The sequence below is a fragment of the Ostrea edulis genome, chromosome 1 (assembly GCF_947568905.1).
Source record: "Ostrea edulis chromosome 1, xbOstEdul1.1, whole genome shotgun sequence".
NCBI classification, from domain to species: domain Eukaryota; kingdom Metazoa; phylum Mollusca; class Bivalvia; order Ostreida; family Ostreidae; genus Ostrea; species Ostrea edulis.
This window is the reverse complement of record NC_079164.1, coordinates 93,443,606-93,465,933: the sequence shown is the minus strand read 5'-3', so window position 1 is coordinate 93,465,933 and position 22,328 is coordinate 93,443,606. Positions and strand designations below refer to the sequence as shown.

At 36.2% G+C, this 22,328-nt stretch overlaps 1 protein-coding gene across 1 annotated transcript in view; it reads right to left on the bottom strand.

Annotated features, from left to right (window-relative positions):
* The window catches only part of LOC125673698 (putative cysteine protease YraA), a 74,187-nt gene extending 51,865 nt beyond the window's left edge, over positions 1-22,322 (bottom strand). Inside the window, exons 1-3 of the mRNA XM_048910389.2 lie at positions 22,217-22,322; positions 21,131-21,268; positions 17,129-17,225 (exon numbers count right to left, since the gene is read on the bottom strand). Of these exons, the coding sequence (XP_048766346.1) occupies positions 17,129-17,225; positions 21,131-21,268; positions 22,217-22,267 (286 nt within the window). The 5' untranslated portion in view covers positions 22,268-22,322. The remainder of the gene's footprint in view (positions 1-17,128; positions 17,226-21,130; positions 21,269-22,216) is intronic.
* Positions 22,323-22,328: the final 6 nt, after the last annotated feature.

Sequence of the window (22,328 nt, the reverse complement as noted above, 5' to 3'; positions counted from 1 at the left end):
AATATTTGTATACATAATAAAGTCTAAAACCCTGTATAAAGAATTTAAATGCTAGCGCCAGGGGTATTTAAACCAAATCGCACGAACTTAAATCTCTCTAACCTTGACAAGAGAAAGGTTTGACAATGGAAACGAGTTTATGGATACAAATGAAATTTTTCAGGATATTTAATGCATGCTTTGAATCATATCTGACAGATACAGTGGTACAAAACTATGTCATTTGCTACTTGTACCATAGTTTGGCGTGCTTTCTTTTGTTAAAAGTGTGGGTTATCTGTACTTGTACCTTTAAATATAATCAATGTCACATGTTCGATCAGCTGTTCTATATTTGTAATTTCAGTACATGTTCATGTAGAATAGTAAATAACCCGGGTGTGGTTCCATCACGTATTAAGCACAATTTCTCATTGAAGAATGGTATTAAAACTATGTTCAGTTTTAAAAGATGTTGAAAGACACATACCAAAAAAAAAAAAAAAAAAAAACCGGAAAAAAAAATATGCATTTTGCAACTTTCAAACCAAGTAATTTGGTATGATCGCACAACCAGAAATTTGACAGTAATATAGAAAAATTCACCTTCAACTACATTGCCTTTTACCAGCATGCAGTGATAATAGGTACAACCTCTGATCACAACCAACTTACAAACTACCAAAGAACTCGTACAAGACTAACCGTGGTAAAAACAGTTTTATCCCTTGGTGTACCAAAAAAGTAAAGAAGCATTAATAGTCAATGTCAGTGTGCAATAACTTTTTATAGTATATATATTTCTTTTTAATGTGACCGGTCGACAGGGGATGCTTACTCCTCCTAGGCACCTGATCCCACCTCTGTTATATCCAGGGGTCCGTGATTGCCCATCTCTCTATTTTGTATTGCCTATAGGGGTTGTGAGATTGATCACTGTTCGTTATCTTCATCTTTCTTTTTAATTACAATCTTAAAATTTTTAGTGCGAATAACCTTATGCTTGTCTTTTGTAGTATGTTAAAATGTTATTAATTTTATAAATTTTAATGAAAGTTTACATGTGAACTGTGATTTTTTACTTTCAACTGTGCAGTTGCTAAATAAATTACTATTATTATTAGGCTGACAAGACAATGAATATTGGACCCCCTTATCAGTTTACCTGCATATGAATCATTCACCGTCAAGGACAAGTCAGTGATGCAATATTCAGACAGTATATCGATTTATTCTTAAACACGGGAAAGCAAGATAAGTACATGGTTTCGGTTTTGGATCTGCCCAGATTATGTAATCAGATATGCCCTTTACCTTCGCAATAGGAAATGGAGTACCTTGTACCTAAGCCATTTAACACAGGAATGTTTACATTGTTATACGGCACGTGAACCTGACAGTTGTTTAACCAGGAAACGATATACACGTATACACCCACGAATTGCAAAATAAAGAAATTGAGGATTTGTGACAAATGGTATCACCGATATACAAACAGTTTAAACTTTTTGTGAGTATGTAGCGCTTTTTGGCCTGATACATGGACATCTCAATGGTACTACGATGTCACATGTTTTGATAAACTGAACAAGTCGGGTATTTTCATAACGGATAGAAACAACGGCGCTACGGCACGTGAGGCTGTCCTGTAGTATTAAATTCAAAAGCTTGTAAGATAATCAATTTCTTTATTATCCTTACCAATTGAGAAAATACATATAAAAGATGAGCAGTGCGAGTTTGTTTTTCCGAAACTAAATGGACTGGGTGTGCACTTCAGTGGTCATTCGAAACTACAGAGTAAGTTCAAGTGGTAAACTTGGGATTCTTACATCATGCTGCATGTGGTTGCTAAGGCAGGAAATCACGACACATGTAAACACACACGGGGTTTAATGACTCAGGGTATTTCATGGTATGTTTTGCATTCGATTTTCGATCCCGTCGCCGCGTCAAACCTAACACGTGACTGCTTTGTCGTCAAGCATCCCGAATTACAAATGAAAGTAACGTGTCTAACGGAGGTCACGTTTCACGACAGGCGATTATACGATAAACAACCCTCACTGCTGCAGCCTTGGACATCATGTATACTTGTAGATTGTATAGGTCATAATTTGTAACACCTCACCCAAAGCCGTGCCGTCTTTACATGCTTCTTGGATGTCCCATAAAGCAACATTGATTTGACTGCGGATAACTCCGTTTACCTGATCAGGATATGGGGCTCACGGCGGGTGTGACCGGTCAACAGGGGATGCTTACTCCTCCTAGGCACCTGATCCCACCTCTGGTGTGTCCAGGGGTCCGTGTTTGCCCAACTATCTATTTTGTATTGCTTGTAGGAGTTATGAGATTGATCACTGTTCGTTATCTTCACCTTGCATACAGACGAATCAGCATAGATGATGAGAGGCTTCAATTTAACGCAACTGTAGATCATGTCTGTGTTATTCATTAATTCATCAATTCAATAAACAAATATTTGGGTATATAATCTTTTATAGTCTAATATCCATTGATTTTGAAGGTTATTTTGGTTCCCTGGGAGGTTACATGCGACTTGAAGATCCAGAGGGGTGTTACAAATGTAGTTTTGGTAACTAATACCGGGGTTAGCGTTCATAGACGACCCGTCGTTGATTGACAGATATTCCGAATGGTCTTTCTGGAAGTATACAGCATTCATACACAAATCTTCGGATTGGATGGTGTTTATATCTCTCAACTCAACTGATTCGATACGCAAGAGATTGTTCCAAGTATGACCAGTTTTCAAATCGAGGCAGGCTACTGACAAACAAGTTGATCGTGCAGGAGTTTCAACAATCTCGTTTAAAGTCGGCATTTCGCAAATTCTACGGTCGTTATAACGATCTGGGTTGCCAATACAACCTATCATTAGGTCAAATGCTGTCTGGCGTGTTTCATGCCGATTGTTAGGCCGTTCTTGGCACACTGACTACGGATAACTCCGTTTACCTGATCAAGATATAGGCCTCACGAAAGGTGTGACCGGTCGACAGCGGATGCTTACTCCTCCTAGGCACCTGATCCCACCTCTGGTGTGTCCAGGGGTCCGTGTTTGCCCAACTCTCTATTTGGTATTGCTTATAGGATTGATCACTGTTCGTTATCTTCACATTTTATTTATTGATTGAATATTGTTTTCACGGGGATTTCGAGAATCTTTCAAGTTTGAAATGGGAATTAAACGCTCACTTTTAGTATATCAACATACACATCAATTTTGTTATAATTTCGTTCGGTCTTCAACAACTTGACTACTTTAGGGTATTCTTTAAGGCTATTTGTAAATGGCGTAAGACATGTGTGACTAGGCTTGAAAGGCATAAAATCTGCATGAATATGATAGCAAAAACTAGTCTCGCTCCATGAGATTACTAAAACACACACACAATTAAATCAGGAAATAACGAAACTTACTTCCAAGATTCACGTGAAGACAACAATACACAATAGAGGAAAGTAATAAAGTTTATTTAACATCCCTTTGCAATTTGTGTTTTGTTCGTTTTGGTTTTAAAGGTCTTACCCGAAAGAAACGTAGCTCTCATTTCTAAACGTCGAGCGTGTGGGGAAGCACTAATTACCTTTCTAAACGTCGAGAGTGTGGGGAAGCACTAATTACCCGAAAGACTCGCGACTCTCGGTTCTAAATGTCCAGCGGTTGGGGCGGCACTGATTACCTAGTTGTATGTCTTAGATTAAACACAAATTTGGAATCGAACCCACAACCCCCAACGCACGAAGCGAACGCTCTAACAAATGGGCCACGGCTACCAGTAATCGTAGCAAGAATCGCCATTCACCACAAGTCTTCCAATTTTTGGTATGAAGGGCTTCTTGGTACTTAAAAGGAGGTCCCTTATTATAAGTCGGAGTTAAAGAAGTAATGTAACTATTATGAACTAAATTCATACTGGAGAAGAACTGGAATATATTTAGGTGCTAGAATTTCTAGCACTAGAGGAAACATTCTAAATCCATCACTTGTAATAGCAATATTTATACACTTCCTCTAGAAATAGTCATAAAGCCATTATTTCCGACAGCATAACCGTAGATTGATTGATTGATTGTATCTCACTCGAGAATTTTTCACTCATATGGAGACGTCACCAAGACTGGTGAATGGCCTCAAAATTAGGCCTTTGCTCGGCGCTTACGGCCATTCAGCAGTGCACACCTACTGTGACACGGGAGTTTTAACGACTTGGGTCTGTCGTGGCCGATTCGAACCCCGGCCTACCGCATGCGGGGCGAACGCTCTGACCTCTTTATGTTAAAATGCATATACATGGAACATACACGCGGGAAAAGAATAAATAATAAGTCAGAACTACTTACCCGCATTTATCCGTATACCCTAGTTGGGCCAAATTTGTTTCACCAAATAATTCGTCAGATTAATGAAAATGTAACTTTTGTTTTGATTTCTAAACTTTAAAGTTTTGGAAGTTATTTTACATTTGAAAATTAGAATGACGTCTAATTAGAAATTCTTGATGTTCTCATATTGTAAAGTTAGAATTTATTGCGTGTATTTATCTCCATACGGTAATTTCAAAATTCACAAATATGACATAATTCAAAAAATTTGCAAATATGATAACATAATTCAATAAAATTTACAAATATGATAATGTCATTCAATGGGAGACTAAGAGAAGTGTAAATTTGATTAGCGAACACAAATTTTGGAAGCTAAGTTCATTATTATTTATTTCACTGTAAATTAAATGAAATTGGGTATGTTGCGACGTGAGGATAAGCACACTCATCCTGAACTCCGATCTCATTAGAAGAATTTGTGAACCGAAGTTCCACAGAAAAATAAATATAATATAAACACTATTAAATAAATACAATTCAAATTATACAATGTCATAATCAACTGGCTAAATCTGTTGACCAAATATTACAGTGCGCCTGAAATCGTCTGATTTTTAGAATTATTCACAGCACCTTCATTAATACTTTTGAACTGTCACATGTCTTACCTCAAGATTTAGGTAATATCAAAATTAGACGATACTTAGCCAAATAGAAAAAATACGACCTGAAATCAGATTTTACAACTCGGGTCATGGTCACCTGTATTCTTCAAAAGTTGCAAGGTTATGAATGTAATAATATGTGTATAATGAGAAGGGCCTGAAATGTAAAAGTAAAAGCTATACCAAGGAACAAATTGTCGACCATATCACATATTAAAGTGGACTGTGGTTTCATTAATATTTCTGTTTAAAAATAAAATTCTTTTATGGCATGCAGTAGGAGTTTTATCTTTCAATATTTTGTTTTCACTTACCAACAAATGTTATCATGTGTTTTAACACGAGGCTATAATAACCAGCAAGGGAAGGGTGTGCGTCTCTCTCTCTTCGTTAGATTTCGTAAGTCATGTCATCAGAAGCACTGATAATTAATCCTTCTTGTCATGTGGAGGCAAACACGAGAAAACCCAGTTTTCCCCAAATCCACACTCGCATATTTTTCTTCTGTTTTAGAACTTCCATATATGATAACATTTATATTGACGAAAAGCTCACAATTACAATAATTAGCAAAAAAGTACTCCTTTCCCCATGTGTAGCACCACACTGGTGACATTACGTGAATTTATCAACAGTTTCGTAACACATTTTCCTTATCGATATTTTCCAGATTACGCTATCACCATACGTTTAAACGTGCCGCCATTTTCTAAACATTGTTGTTTCATAACCAATCAAACAGAATTACTCCCTTTATGAAGCTCAACTAAAATTCACATTATATAACACACGTACATCATTAAACGTTTAACCTTTCTGGATGTGGGTATTTCACTCCATATCACTGTATTTTCCGTCAGTGTAGGAACATCACTCACGACATGTTAGTTTACGATTTTGACTTCAAGGCTGTTTGTCTTAAGACTACCCGGGTCTATTTCTATTTACAAACCGTTCCCATATTAACACGAATATACAGGGAGACACTTAATCACAACACACGTTCATTATATGAAGAATTTTACATTCATGCATAAAAAGACAATGTATTTCTATCCCCATTCATGCACAGTAAAAAGAAGAGACATATCGAGGTCATTCATGTAGTTAGGGGCTTCATCAATGATTTTTCTTCATCTCGAAATTTGATTGATTGATGTTTTCCGCCACACTCAACAATTTTTCAGTTGGTGGCGCCCAGTTTTTATTGGTGGCTGTCTTATATAAAGTTTCTATACAACAAAAATATTATGCTGTATATATATAATATATACATTATATGTAAATTGCTAATGCAAGTTTAAAAAGGTGTTACGAAATATTTAGAAACCAGTAAACATTTTAGAAATATTAAATCACTATTGTTTTCATCTCATTACCGGTATTCATTTCTATCCCTGCTGAAGAAATTTTTTCTCTTTTAAAGCTTTAGTAATTTAACAAAAGACTAGTAATATATAAAACCAAAAAATAACCAACTAATGAATTAGCCATATACCGTATATACTCGCCTATAAGTCGGATTTTTGGGAGTCAATTTTTGGTCCAAAACTCTATGTCCGACTTATAGGCGCGTCATAAGAAGATTGGTATTTTTCTGGGCGGCGTAATGTAGTGTTTTTTAAACAACTCCGATAATTATCATGAACTACCACACAAATGGTAATTATTCACAAATATCTAGATGTATTGTTTATGTCTTTTAAAATTATGTATAAAGTTCAAGTATTTACATATTTTATCTAGTTAAAAATTATTTAAACACCGGTAACTAATACTTCCAATTCAACTAATCTATCGTTTATTATTCAACTATTCTAAGTTGAATTACGAACCCGATTTGATATTGAAATATTCAAATGTATACCGGCTGAAATATATTTCATAAAAGATTGAATATTGTTAACAGATAATTTAGATCATCATTCTTGACTCTTAAAAACTCTATTGTTGATACAAGGAATTATACCAGAATCCCACAATAACGGTTTTCGCAGGGCGAGTGCCACTAAGTAAACACGGTGTCAGGTACTGGTAATAAGGAGACCAAAATTGCTTAGGTAAACAAGGGATCATTGTCCATAATAGATCAAGGGTTGTGTTTAAACCCCAAATGGATATGGCTTGGATATTGAGCACCACATAATTATTAATTTCTCAAAATATTTTTTGAAACATAGGTAAAAACACTAGAGCATTGACTTGAAATTTTCAACCGATTCTGACAAAAAATTGTACCGACTTATAAGCGGGTCAATGACAAATTCCTACAAAATAACCTTATAAAATACAACCGACTTATAGGCGGACCGACTTATAGCGAGTATATACGGTAGGACACGTGTTTCCTTGTGAATGTCCATTGCTTTAACAATGTAGACAACGATAATGCCAGACACTGCCCATTCTGTGAAAGAAAGAATTGATCGAGGACCCACTTTCACAGAATGGTAGTGTGTTTCCATTTAATCACGTTTACAAGGACTTTCACAAACACATATTATATTATTGTATATGCAGTTCATTTATGGCGCTAGTCACAGAGCTTTAATATGACCTCATAAGTTATTTCTTTTGAGATAAGAGACTTTGTAAATTGTCTTTACCAAATCATCAAAATGCCTCTATACACACGCACGTGTATTTCAGATTACGCTCTCCTAATTTACTTGTAAAGTCAAACAAGGATCTCTTTGTTAGAGAAATATTGTACAAGTCAGAGAGACACAGGACTACAGGACGAAATGCTAATATCTGACTAGGTGTGGGAATGCCAATATCTGACTAGGTGTGGAAATGCCAATATTTGACTACGTGTGGAAATGCCAATAGCTGACTAGGTGTGGAAATGCTAATATCTGACTAGGTGTGGAAATGCTAATATCTGACTAGGTGTGGAATATTAGTTACACAGTTAGTTAGTGACCTGATACGGAAAAATACATGGTGTGAAAAGAAAACCCGTATCGGGCGAGGCGAAGCCGAGCCCGATACGGGTTTTCTTTTCACACCATGTATTTTTCCGTATCAGGTCACTAACTGACTGTGTAACGAATTTATCACGTCGAAGACCTCTAACTGTATATGTGGGGGTCTATATCATACAACTTAGTCAAATGTCTTTCCTTTTGAAACGGCTGCAAGTCGAACCCGACGATAAATAAAATTACTCGCCCAATACGGATTTTACTCGCATGATACGGTTTTTTTCACGGCGTCATGTGACCAAGATCTGACCAATCAGATTTCAACAATTTTGTCTGAGGCGTGATAAATGCTAATATCTGACTACGTGTGGAAATGCCAATATCTGACTACGTGTGGAAATGCTAATATTTGACTAGGTGTGGCAATGCTAATATTTGACTAGATGTGGCTCGAATCCTCAATCCAATGCTATACAAATTAAATCGTAAATTCTATAAATGATTTAAGATAAGTAACTTCAGAATGATATACTTTTATTAAATGTGTATTGTTGAGACACACGACATATCTTAATGACACTACACGAGTGATGTATAATACAGGGCGTCTTCCTGACGATACATAAAATTCAGCACTGTGTTGTTATTCATTCTATAACAACTTTACCCGGCCTTTTCCTTTTCAAATCAAGAAGGAAATAAAAAAAAAAAACAAAAAAAAACACCGGATGTAGGTCACAGAATACAACTATTCATGGCGAAAATGTGAAGCACCTCCGGCGTGGGACAAATGCGACAGAAACAAAAATCCATTTGCTGTTACTTTCGTTCGTCGTTTTGGTATAAAATATCTTGATAGATAGTTCGATTGATTGTTTTACATCGCGGCGAGAATTTTTCACTCATATTGAGACGTCAGCAGTAGTAAGTGAAGTACCACAGCTTACGGCCGTAGCAGGGAGATCTCTTTACCATGCTAACGCCTGTCGCGACACGGGGCCTCCGTTTTTAAGGTCATATCCGAAACTCTTAATCCTCACTTGTAAATGTTTAGCGTTTGGCGACGGAGCAATCACTACCTATTTTACGCCATATGTTTGACGCGGTCATGGCATGAGCGGGACTCGAACTCACGACCTCTCGGTTACGAGGCGAACGCTCTACCACTGAGTTATAAATATCTTAAAGCGGTCTGTTCTATAAGTACATACAGTTTTACTAGGAAAACGTTTTAATTTAGAAATAGTTGCTTCTACTTTACAGGTGGTTTTTTAACAAAATTAGCCACTGCCGAAAATTGACCTTTACAGAAATTATGAAAGATGCCTTCTATACATTGATTAATTGTATATTGTCTAACGTCCCTATCGAGAATTGTCCACTCATATGGAGACGTCACCATTGCCAGTGAAGGGCTGCAAAATTAAGGCCTATGCTTGGCGTTTATGGCCATTGAGCAGGGAGGGATCTTTATCGTGCCACACCTGCTGTGACACGAGACCTCGGTTTTTGCGGTCTCATCCGAAGGGCCGTCCCATTTAGTCGCCTCTTACGACAAGCAAGGGGTACTGATGACGTATTCTAACCCGGATCCCCACGGGACATTGTTCAAAACAAATGCATTCTATATATTGAAATAGACACATTCATGAACGGATACATGAGTGAAAGAAATTTCACCTACTCCACGGAAGACGGTAATAAGAGTTACACAACCGAATATACGAAATTATGAGAGAAGTAAGATGGATGTTTAGAAAAGAAATACGGAGTGAAACCCTTGTTCAGTTAAACGGGCATTAACTGTCATTTTGTAACCAAAAATTGAATTCAATGAAAATTGCTCTATATTACATATTTCAGTAATAACAACATAATTATTTCAAACACTTTAATTTGAACCTCAAAGCAGTTACATGTATATGTAATTTTGGTGATTGAATAATCATTGTCTTGTCTTGCAAGACACTAATTCTTCCTTATATATTTGTTTTACACTAAAGTAAAGGTAGTGTTATCAGGTTTCTCTTGTTTTTGTACAAAATAAATGTTTTTATTAGTCATGAATATATATGTTCCTGTGTCATCGAAAGATTTTGAGAGAGAAGATTGCCATAACTTTCAAAGCTAATGCCCCTTTAATAGTCATATTCAGTTATATTAACGATAACATACTGTGACAATTTGGAGAGTTTATCACACAACGAACAAATCGCGGCCATTTTTCTTATATCATTTGACTCAATAATGACCTGTGCAATCTGGTGACGTAACGTCTTACGTTTTTCTGGACTGTAGTGTCCCGACTGCTTAATCCTTCAATGCAATACCCGAAGGCTTTGTTTTTAAACTGAGAATTGTTTGGACATGTTTAGTCTTAGCTGCAATAATGTAGCCCTATCCAATTTTTTTTTTATTCTGACGTTTTCGGGATAGGGTACAATTCCATAGGATCTCCGTAATGGTGCAAAATAATTTTATGAATAACCGATAATAAACTCTGTGTATTTGTCCCAAATGTTGTTTACACCAAAAGGAGTACCAACTTGTGCTCGGGCATGTCTAATAAAGGTGTTTTTCATTAAATATAATGTACAGCATACAAAATTCTTCGTCTGCTCCGCCATGCTTGTTATCGCGAAATCTCGTAGGTGGATCTAATGAAAAGCCTAAACATTGACAATCAGCGCGAAAATGTAGTTACTCGAGCCACTTCGACAAAGAAAGGAAAATCATATTGTTGCAGAAAGAATTTACACTCTGCTGTTCGGCTTTTAACTTGATATTAAATTCAAACCTTTTCAATGCCGACGAAATAGCTTTCGCCTCCATACTTGTCCATTGATGTAAATACTACCTTATATGGCATATGCAAATGACTTGACAACTGGAAGTTGAAACTTCAGTACATCAAACATGGCGCACAAATATGAATCTAGAAATTGGAATTTATCGAAATTGTTGAAAACGGTAGAATAGAGCCTCACAAATCTTAAGTTGCAGGTTGTAAATTTATATATTGACTAAGAAACATAGAATATAATTTTATTTACGTAAAGAAAGTCAGGAAATGTTTAGAATGAGCGCAAATGTTGCGGGAGTGAATCACTCCCACATTTGCACCATTACGGAGATCCTAAGGAGTTGTAGCCCTCTCCCTAAAAAAAAATCAGAGAGGGCTACATTATTGCAGCTAGTTTAGTCTAGAAAATAAACTCCATGCATCGTCTATTATGTGCAAAAGATAGTTGATATGATATCGGAAATGCTAGCATATATACCTAGAGGCCTAGCATTCTAACCATTACCACAAAACGTCACCGATTCCTTCATTTGAACGTCTCTACACGAGTTAGAAATTCTCGAGAGGGACGTTAAACAATTATATACAATAAATCAATCAATCCTTCATTCGTACATGCATCTCATTATTTCATCTTCACGTCTACGTAAAGATCAATTTAAAACTCATCTACAGACTCCTCAGATATCTTTTATAGAATGCATATAAAACGGAGCGCATATTTTACCTGTTTTAACCTACATTTTTGTGTACCCGTGACCAGTTACCCTTTCCATAGTAAAAGGTCACCAGTCTGGATGGCCAGTAACCCTCTTAGAAGTGTGTGACCATTGAGCTAGACTGTTCAACAGTTTAAGAACCTCTGTGTCATTACATGTCTCTATAAATTGCATATCGTTTAGTCAGGTCATGTACTTTAATGCACTGAATCGAAGCATTTCAAATTCCAATTCACGAAAATAATAGAAAACCAGTACACTATTTTCAAACAAAACATTCGGGGAAGTTAACATTGCTTACGTTTCTCTCTGATTAGCAATGCCTATATGCATCCACCCTTGTCTGTCTGGCTGTTTGCAATATGTCTCATACAACATCTTGACACATGGTCGGATTTATTGAAAAGCTAGGTCTTTATGCGGATGATACCAAACATTTTTCTTTCGATTAAACATTGGTATACCTCTGTGTATTTGCTGTTGATATTGGCTAATGTCTGTTATTTTCCCCCAAATAGATGTTCAGATGAGAAGAATTGTCATTTGTTAGATATATATGTTTACTTACAGTTACCTATTCACTCCGAATAGATATTTTAATTGTATATTACTCAGGTATCCTACAGATTGGGAATGTCTCGATACTTGCATATTGCGTAAGAAATCCAGCTGAAAAGAAGGCGGGATATGATATTCAAATCATTAAGATATCGATATCTTACTTGATCCTGTTTACATGTTACACGCGCTTCTCTAGATACACCAATCTCTAGCCCCAACGTATACCTAAGAAATAAAGTTCGTGTTTTCCTGGTCGAGAAATGTTGTTTAGAAATATAATCATAGTGTCGGCTTTTATATTTCAAAACTTCCAGCATTTTTCGACCTCGGTAATTATCCTGCATCATCTTCGAAAACGAGAACTTTATTTATTCTACTACGGCTTAGATGTTCACCTCAATCTGATTAAAATCAGATTTTTGATCCGCTCCGTTATTGCCATACAAAGCTTTGTGTAGCGACATAACAATAACGGAGCGGATCAAAGATCTGATTTTAATCAGATTGACGTTTACCTATTCAGCTACGAATTAAGTCACTTCGATCGTGACATCACGGTAGTTTCCGAAACGGACAAGGTCATTTTTCTGGTGAAGAAAGTGAGGTGGTAGGGTACGCTAGATCTATCTTTAAAAATGTTTCCAGCATTTAGTTTGGTGTTGACAGATTATATCAACTGCCTTGAATATACAGTCCAAGAAAACTACACACACGTGCAAACTCATTTTCGTTTGTATCTATCTCGGAATGCAGGCGATTGATCTATATTGAATAGCAAATGTTCTTCTGTCAATTATCAACTTGTTTTGCAACATATATTAATTGATTTTTATGATTATATAAGTGAATGATCAGTTATTAAGTTTATGTTTGTATCTATTTAGAAAAACACGAAGTGCAAGCGAGATGTGTATCGATTTTTCATAATTACTTATTACGTATGAAGGAATATCGCAGATTAATGGCCGTGGTATTCCTTTGATCTTTGCAATAACCTTTGTAGAATATGGAACAGCGGTGTCCGTACGTCCGTGTACTCGGGGGTTTCTGTTTTTGCTTTCATTTCTCAGTTACATATCGAAGCTAAAACATTCTGTGTATGGTCTTGGTGGGTCTTCTATATCATGTTGCAATTTTGACCCTATTTCAATCTACCTTGCAAGAAGTTTTGCCATTTTATTTGGAATTTTATGTTACATGGCGGGGTACATGCTTTGTCTGTCTAACTTCGCTCACAGTTTTCAAGTGAGGGCCTTATTTTACAGAGTGTTTATTTGTAAGGGTTTTGAAGATGTGTTTATGGCAGTAGTTTTTATTTTCTTCAATGTTTGAGAAAATACCAAGTTGTTGAACTTAGTCAGTTTTGTGAAAATATTACAAAGTGAGTATTTGGTTTCAATTCAACCCCTGTCACAGTTGTCAAGCTAAGGCCTTTCTACAATTCAGGGTCTGTGCATTGCAATTATTTCTGACTCACAACAATTTTCTAATTTTGGTTTTGATGTTTGAAAAAATTACAGATTTTTGAACGTAGTACATGTATATTTTTGGAAAAAATACTCAATTTTCGGGAAATATTCTACACACGGGGCTCTAGGTTTGTCTCTCTATCTTATGTCACAGGTTTTTAAGCTAGGACTTTTTATTCTTGCTAAGCAAAATAAAGCACATGTATGTGTATATCACAGCTTGATGATAGCTGAGAAATACATTAAGTGACCGGTCGACAGGAAATACTACTCCTAGGCACCTGATCCCACCTCTGGTTTACCCAATTATCTATTTTGTATTGCTTATAGGAGTTATGAGATTGATCACTGTTCGTTATCTTCATCTTTCATTAAGTAAAGTTCTACAACTCGTGGCGTTTTCACCATGTTAATGAATGTAAGCCCCACATCAGCTTGTGTTGTGCAGCAGTACATGTAAGTCCCACATCAGCTTGTGTTGTGAAGCAGTACATGTAAGCCCCACATCAGCTTGTGTTGTGAAGCACGCATTATATACCGTTTCCTGTGTTCTCTTTTTTACAATTTGCTGAAAGTATAATCGGCTTTATTAAACGACAATATTGGCATTCACCAAAATTATGACGGTAAATGTGTTAGTTATTCTCGATAAAAACACTAACACACAATAGCCCTTTCAATATCTCTTACAAATTCATACTTATATAGACCACTTTTTTGGCACGCTGTTTTTGGCTATATTTAGCTCTAAAACTTCATAGTTATTTCGGATTTCAAACATTTCGGTTGAGCATCACTGAAGAGACATTATTTGTCGAAATGCGCATCTGGTGCATCAAAATTGGTACCGTATAAGTTTTACATATTAAGAAAGAATAATTCATGATTAAATCATAATAGAAAATAAATATCAGGAATAAATGTCCAATTCGTATGCAATATGGAAATTTGTACGGTCAATCATATTCTATAATCATTATGGCCTAAGTTTGGGAAGCATCCCCTAAGTAAGTCTTTCTTCTTTTTTCCTTTCTTTTTTTTAAGATTATCAGCCTCGTAGAGTGCAATATATGTTCCTAAATTACAAAATGTTGGACAGAATGAAATGTCACAAACACTATTCTACGACAAAGACGGGAACAAAACTATTGCCGGTGCAATTGTGTTACAAGTTTCTCAAAATTGGTTGGTTAAAATTGGTAAAGACATCAAAGGCAAACACAATTGGAAATGTAAATATTCAGTAATAATATTGAAAAAATCCATATATGCACCCAGGGGTGCATGAGCCGAGTTGCATGGGATACATTGTAAAGTCAGGAATGATGTGGCATATATATAATTGTGAAAAACTAATTTCAGCTTTAAACTGTCCAGAAACCATATTTGTCTGAAGTTTTCAATCTATTTTCGGTCACTGTGACCTTGACTTTTGACCTTTTTTTCTCCAAAATCAATAGGGGCCTTGCTTTGCTGGTATCCAACAATATATCCAAGTTTCATTTGATTCAAATTAAAAATATTCGGGTTATCCTCCTGAAACCAAACTTTTTTGGAATTTTAAATCTATTTTCGGTCACTGTGACCTTGACCTTTGACCTATTTTCTCCAAAATCCATAGGGGTCTTCCTTATCTGATACATAACAATATCTTTAAGTATCATTTGATTCAGATTTAAAGTTTATGAGTTATCATCCGGAAAGCAATTTTTTCTGAAATTTTCATTCTATTTTCGGTCACTGTGACCTTGACTATTTTTCTCCAAAATTAATAGGGGTCTTCCTTACCTAGTACCCAACAATATAGCAAAGTTTCATTTGATTAGATTGTAGCCTTTTCGAGTTGTCATCCGGAAACCAATTGTTGACGCCCAACCCGCCCGCCCGCATCACCAAACCAATAGCCGAGTTCAATTTCGTTGCAACTCGGCTAATAAATCCATGCCTTGCTCATGGATAGACTTTTGACTCGATGCAAGTACGAATCACGAATTATATGGAAAAACAAGAGGCCCACAGGCTTTATCGGTCACCTGAATACTAGTGAAAAAGTATCACTACTTCCATGGGCTATGAAATCTAGTAAAAAATTCCTGTTCTGAATATCTAAGCTAAATTCTAATGTTCAGCAACAGTATAAAACAAGATGTATTTTTAAAACTTCAATGCCTTCAAAATTGTATACACTGATGAAAGCCTTTAAATAATAGGTGTATTAACATTAAAACATCAAAATATATGACTAATTTGGACTCATCTTAGTCATAAACCAAGGCTGTGTGATTTTAAGCGCAATGCTCTAACCACTATAAAAACAGGCCAGCTAACAAAGAAGCACAATTCGTGCCCATGGGAATTCCAACAGACTGTTGGAAGACCTGATCACCAAAGACTACGAAAATATTGTCAATGAGGAAATCCAGCATATTTTTAATTCACCTTCAGAGTACTTGTGCGTGGTATAATCCATGGCCAAAATCAGTATAAAAAGAACAGTTTAACACACATTATATATCATTCGACCTATTTGCATATACGATTATTTAATGAATATTATCCAAATTATGAAATTAATACGATATTTTATTAAGATGTCATTTTTGTTATTTATTGTTTTAAATGGTCCCCGTAATACAAGAAGGAAACTCTGCCATATCATTCAACATTAACCGCCTGCAATAGGATAATACTTAACAAGAATATTCGCAGCATTCAAAACTCCTTTGCTATGAAACATTCAATGTCAGCAACTATTGCGCATATGCATGTATGTTTGTTACAAGCATGTAAATCAGGGCTTGAAGCTAACGTTTTACGTCTCCAGTCCAGCTGAATGTGTGTATAAGATTTCATAAGTATATTTTCCAAAATGATGTAACCAGTCACTGTCAGTCTGCCATACTTTTCACCAGTCACATACTGACGGGCATATGTTAGTTTCGAACCCTGTAAATAAGGATTAATGTCTAGTATTTTGTAAGGTGATTAACTATAATGGACACGTGATATAAACTAATTGTTTTGCATAAATTTTCACGTTTTCCATTGTTGTTAATCACCTCACATACCCAACAAACTAGACAGTGATACCTCATATTCCTACATGAAATAAAAATGATAGTATGAAATAGATATATAAAAAATAATACCCACTATAAATTAAAGCACACAGGACATTCCATGTTCATTTTTATAGTACCTGCCCAATAACCTTTCTTTTCGCTTGAACTGAGAAATTTACATCCAGTTGCAAGTTATATGGAAATTCATATATTGGAGCTTTTTAAAATGGGTAAAATAATAGGAAAAATGTAGATACATGTATAAGTTGTAAATTGCAGCGACTATTTACGGATGGCTTATAATCGTGATTGTAATTTGCCGAAATCTAGATCTTACTTAGTGGAATTAGTGTTGTACAAGCACTCATATTTAGGAGAACTGAAGTTCAACTTCCACTGTTATCGGACTCCAAGAATTCACTGTTTGTTGGCGATGTCGTTAGTGTTCAGTTAATAACTTAATATCAGCCCAAATGTTCGTTAGTTACTTCAGCGAACAATTCCGCCACACCCCAGTCATCTATACATGATTCCGTATCTCATCTAGTCATTCTACTGGTATGGAATAACAGTATCTATTACCCTACCTAATTCGAGCATGTTCTTCACCAAATCTAAGAACCTTTTATCCCTTCTCCAGTAATCCGGCGCAAATCCGCCTGGAATAATGATGGCGGCAAGGTCCTGAAACATAACGAAAGCTTGCGAAATTAAAGTGCAAAGAATTTTAGTGATTGGGAGTTTGCAGCTTTACGCATCATTCTAATTCAGAATAGTATTAGACATGATAGGATTACCGGTAGACATCAGACGGAGGCTATATAAGCTTTCTCCTTTGCCTCAATGAGAACCTTTCCCGTGGGGATCCTGGTTAGAATAGGTCCTCAGTACCCATTGCTTGTCGTACGAGGCGACTAAATGGGGAGGTCCTTCGGATGACACCGCCAAAAACCGAGACTCCATGCCACAGCAGGCGTGGCACGATAAAGATCCCCCTTGCTCAAACATCGAGCATAGGCTTAAATTTCACAGCCCTTCACCGGCAATGGTGACGTCTCCATATGAGTGAAATATTCTCGAGAGAGAGAGAGAGAGTTAAACAATATAAATTCAATAAATCATTGAGAATCTTATGCTCGTATGGAGAAGTCACCAGTTTTTGGTGAAAAACCACATAATTTCAGCTATGCTTGATGTTCTTGGTCATATAGCAATAAGGAATGTTTATCCTTTCAAAACACGGCATGCAGCCTCGGATTTGTAGTAAATAGTGAATGTGTGCGACATCAAAACATCGTATGTCGCATTGGACTCTGGCATGTCAAACATTGTAATATTTGATCTTTTCCATTTGTATTCTGTGTTTTCCATTTGCATTGTATGATTTTTCATTTGCATTGTATAATTTCCATTTGTATTGTATAATTTTCTATTTGTATTGTATAATTTCCATTTGTATTCTATATTTTCCATTTGTATTGTATAATTTTCCATTTGTATTCTATATTTTCCATTTGTATTGTATAAGTTTTCCTTTGAATTGTATCTCAGGGAATGTTTATTTTGATTTGTTACGAAGGATTTCATTAGTTAACGTTGCTTTGAAAATTGTTCACTGATGTACCACAAATGTAGACGTGCTTTGCGTACAGGGCTGTAGCTATGACCGTTCTTTATCGTGCCAACGCATTCTATAATTAGAGGTCGCGTCATCAAGCTAACACTAATGATGTGGGTAGCACGTGACCTGTGTGTACACAATGGTGCCAACGCCTACAGCGACACGGAATATCTGTTTTACGGTCATATCGAAAAAAAACCCGTGATTCTCACTTCTACCCTCTCCTTTATTTCTTATAGGAGTTATGAGATTGATCACTGTTCGTTATCATCACCCTTTTTTTAAATGCCGAGTGTTTGGCAAAGGAGCAATCACTGCCTTTGTTTATGTCTTAGGTTTGATGCGGCAATGGCAGGAGCGGTACTCGAACTCACGACCTCCCGCCCACAAATCAAGCGATATATTACTGAGCTACCGCGACCAGGTCCATGCAGGACTAGTTATTTTTAAAAATACGTAGCTAGCTCTAGCAATGGCCAACCCCCAACATGATCATTTTTTAAATAGAACTGTCCAGAAAAGCAAGCACATTTTATTTAGTCAGAATTCAGTAGATTCGGGGGACTTAATTCATCCCTTGGGTCCCCACCAATTGTTAACATCGAGTTTGGTTTGTTACGACTATTCAATGGATTAATCTTAAGTTATCGTTTATCGAATTTGGTAATGCGTGAGATGTTGAAAAGGTGAAGTTCAGGAGCCACGTTTCGCAGGAATGTACCGTATTTGCTAAGAGCAAATGGAAATTATACAACGCAAACGAAAAAAGTATATAATACAAATAGAAAATACAGAATACAAATGGAAAATTATACAATACAAATGGAAATTATACAATGCAAATGAAAAATTATACAATGCAAATGGAAAATATAGAATACAAATGGAAAACTATACAATACAAATGGAAAAGATCAAATATTGCAACGTTTGACATGCCATATTGGACATCTTGAGGACTTATCACATTCCGTGTTACTGGTGTAAGTGTATTAAATACTAGTAGTTTGAGGCAGGCAGGGCCGTAAATTAACCTTCAATTTGGAGGAGGCAGGAAATTAGGCGGGGGTCTGGGGGCCGCCCAGGCCCTGAGCACATTTTGTGCACACTGAACACGTTTCGTGCAAAATCCTTGATTCTAGGGCCTTCAAAGATGTTACTTGACTAACTCATTCTAAAAGAAAGATTTGGAATGCTTTTTAAGGGAGGTATCATGTTCTTAGTTATTGGAAACAACATAAATTCTAATGAACTTTAAATTTTAATTTTTTTTTGGCTCAAAAGTTGGAGGAGGCAGCTGCCTCCTCCGCCTCCATATAATTTACGGCCCTGGCAGGGTGTCTAGTGTTGACAAGTTGATAAATATCAACTTTGTTAAGTCGGCGAACATGGATATCCACCAAAAATGAAGGATATCTTAAGTTGACAATATTTATCTGATTTATGATTTTTATATAACGCTATCGTGATGAGACAAGAAGCGAAAGTACATACCAAAAAAAATAATAATAAAAAATAAATTAAAAAAATAATGTATTATTTTTCAAAGTCGACTACGTCTATGGAGCTGTGAGGGGCATACTTAAATCATCAAATGATGTTTTTATGACGAAGTAGTTCATAAAATTTCACGGACATCTATTAAAATCCTTGTGTATTTGTGATTAAGAATTTGTTTGCATAAGTAAATCGAGCAAATTTTGCATTGATAAAACTGGTAACGCATTGACATCTGTTGTTATTTATATCTGCAACAAAGCGGATAGAATTAGGAATTCCAAAAATGGAAAAAATCCCCTCGCTGGTTGTGAATCAGGTGAGATGACGCTGACAGGAATAGATCCCACAGCGCTTCTATCTACAAGTTCTAATAATAAAACAGGAACGTATCATATATATATAAATATAAATATATATATATATATATATATATATATATATATATATATATATATATATATGAAAATATACTTGTATGTACATAAAATTACAAACTTATTTTCTTCTTTTTCACATTAAAATCACAATTTGATCAATGTAAATACTAAAATAAATTGCAAAAATTATGTTGGTCTTTGTCGTAAGTTCGAGTATGTACAGAGGCTCATGTTACTCCAAGCACCTGAGTCCATCTCGAGTATGTACAGAGGTTCGTGTTACTCCAAGCACCTGCGTCCATCTCGAGTATGTACAGAGGCTCATGTTACTCCAAGCACCTGAGTCCATCTCGAGTATGTACAGAGGTTCGTGTTACTCCAAGCACCTGAGTCCATCTCGAGTATGTACAGAGGTTCGTGTTACTCCAAGCACCTGCGTCCATCTCGAGTATGTACAGAGGTTCGTGTTACTCCAAGCACCTGAGTCCATCTCGAGTATGTACAGAGGTTCGTGTTACTCCAAGCACCTGAGTCCATCTCGAGTATGTACAGAGGTTCGTGTTACTCCCGTTCTACATTTTTTATTCTTTGTGGAATTATGTTTTTTCATCAGAGTTTGAATTATTATTATTTTTTGGCATAATCATGTTATTCGCTTCGTGGAGCGAATTAGTTTGGCATGCTTGGTTTATACGTGTTAACTATTGAATTTTTTTAATCATGCTATTTATTCCGTTTATAAAAGCAAAAATCATTCATTCACATTTACGGAATAAATGCTATAATTAAGTACGTAGAATACATGCTAATTCGTTCCGCAGAGCGAATAACACGATTATGACTATTTTTTTTAAATATACGAAGGGATGTCAATAGACCCTGTACAATTAATTGTAATGAAGACTTCTACATGGGGCTTGTAGTTAATAATTACACCCAACCAATGATAACGAACGTGTTCCTATTATTATATCTAATGAATTCTAATTTATAAACTGAATTCCAAATTCTAATAATAGCTGCTGGGTTATCTTTATCAATCAAATAGTAGTATGTAATCAAAGTAAAGATATGATATTTAAATAGATTACCTCAGCCCTGACGTCATCTATGCCCTCTTCCGCTTTGCAGGGATAGCCATGTTTCGAGTTATAGGTCTTTCCTTTCTCGGGGCCAATAGTAAAAGTTTCAAATCCCTCCTCCCTCAGTCGGTAGTAAGGATACCATAACTGTAGTAGACAGAACCATAAAGATTAAAATACACGATAGTATCCAGTGGCGGATCCAGAAGGGGGTCCGAGGGTTGGAAACCTCTTATCATCAGTAAATTTTGCGAAATGGGTAAAAATAAAAAATCAGAATGGACCCCCCCCCCCCCCAATTTATGGCAGAAACCCCCCCCCTTACAAAACTTTCTGGATCTGCCTATGTAATCACTAGCTAACTTTATAAATTTATTTATGTTTACAATGCATGCCCCCTGCTTCAAACAGCCGCGAAGGACATTAAATGCGAATGTTATAGATCTCTTGTATTTGAATACTCACTTTTAGAAAAATCATTAGCCCGCGGGTCTTTCGTAAATAAATTTCACGTTAAGAATGTTACATTTGTTAAGCCTGTGGGCCTTTTATGAATTTTAAATTTCACGCAACTGGTAACGAAGTAAGATTCAAAAATAGCTTACGGTATGAAACAAATAATAAAAGGCACAAGCAGTAACTCGGGAGCAAGCTTAAGCGATTCGGAGTTTATTGGCAAAATTTATTCATTTATAAATTTATATAGAAGGTCGCGTCGTTACGCAGAACGTAGGCCCATGGCTTTTTCTGGTGGACACTGCCCAGGACGGGCCGTGGCGGAGAAGAAACCTGTATTGTATAACCCCCTCTGGTTTCATCAGTAGATGACTAATTACAAAATGTAGCCAGGAAAAAACCCAAAACAATTAGAGGGTATGCACAATTCTAAACTACGAATATGAAAGATATATAGAATGATTCATGTCCTCTTTGGGCTACCGTAGATTTCGCACGCCCATGGCGCAACCTGAAACTGAAAGTTGCGAACCATGGACATGACTCGTAATAATAGAGGGAACATGTTGCATTATCACTATATCGAGGCAACATTACGGTAAAAATGACGTATTATTTTTTTTTCAAATGTGGACTTACTTCAAGGTCCTCGTAATTAAACTCCGTTAAAATGCCGACTCGTTTTGCCATGTTTATTGTAAACAATTTAATCAAAGGGCAGTAACTCTAAAAAATTTATAGTCTGGTCCCC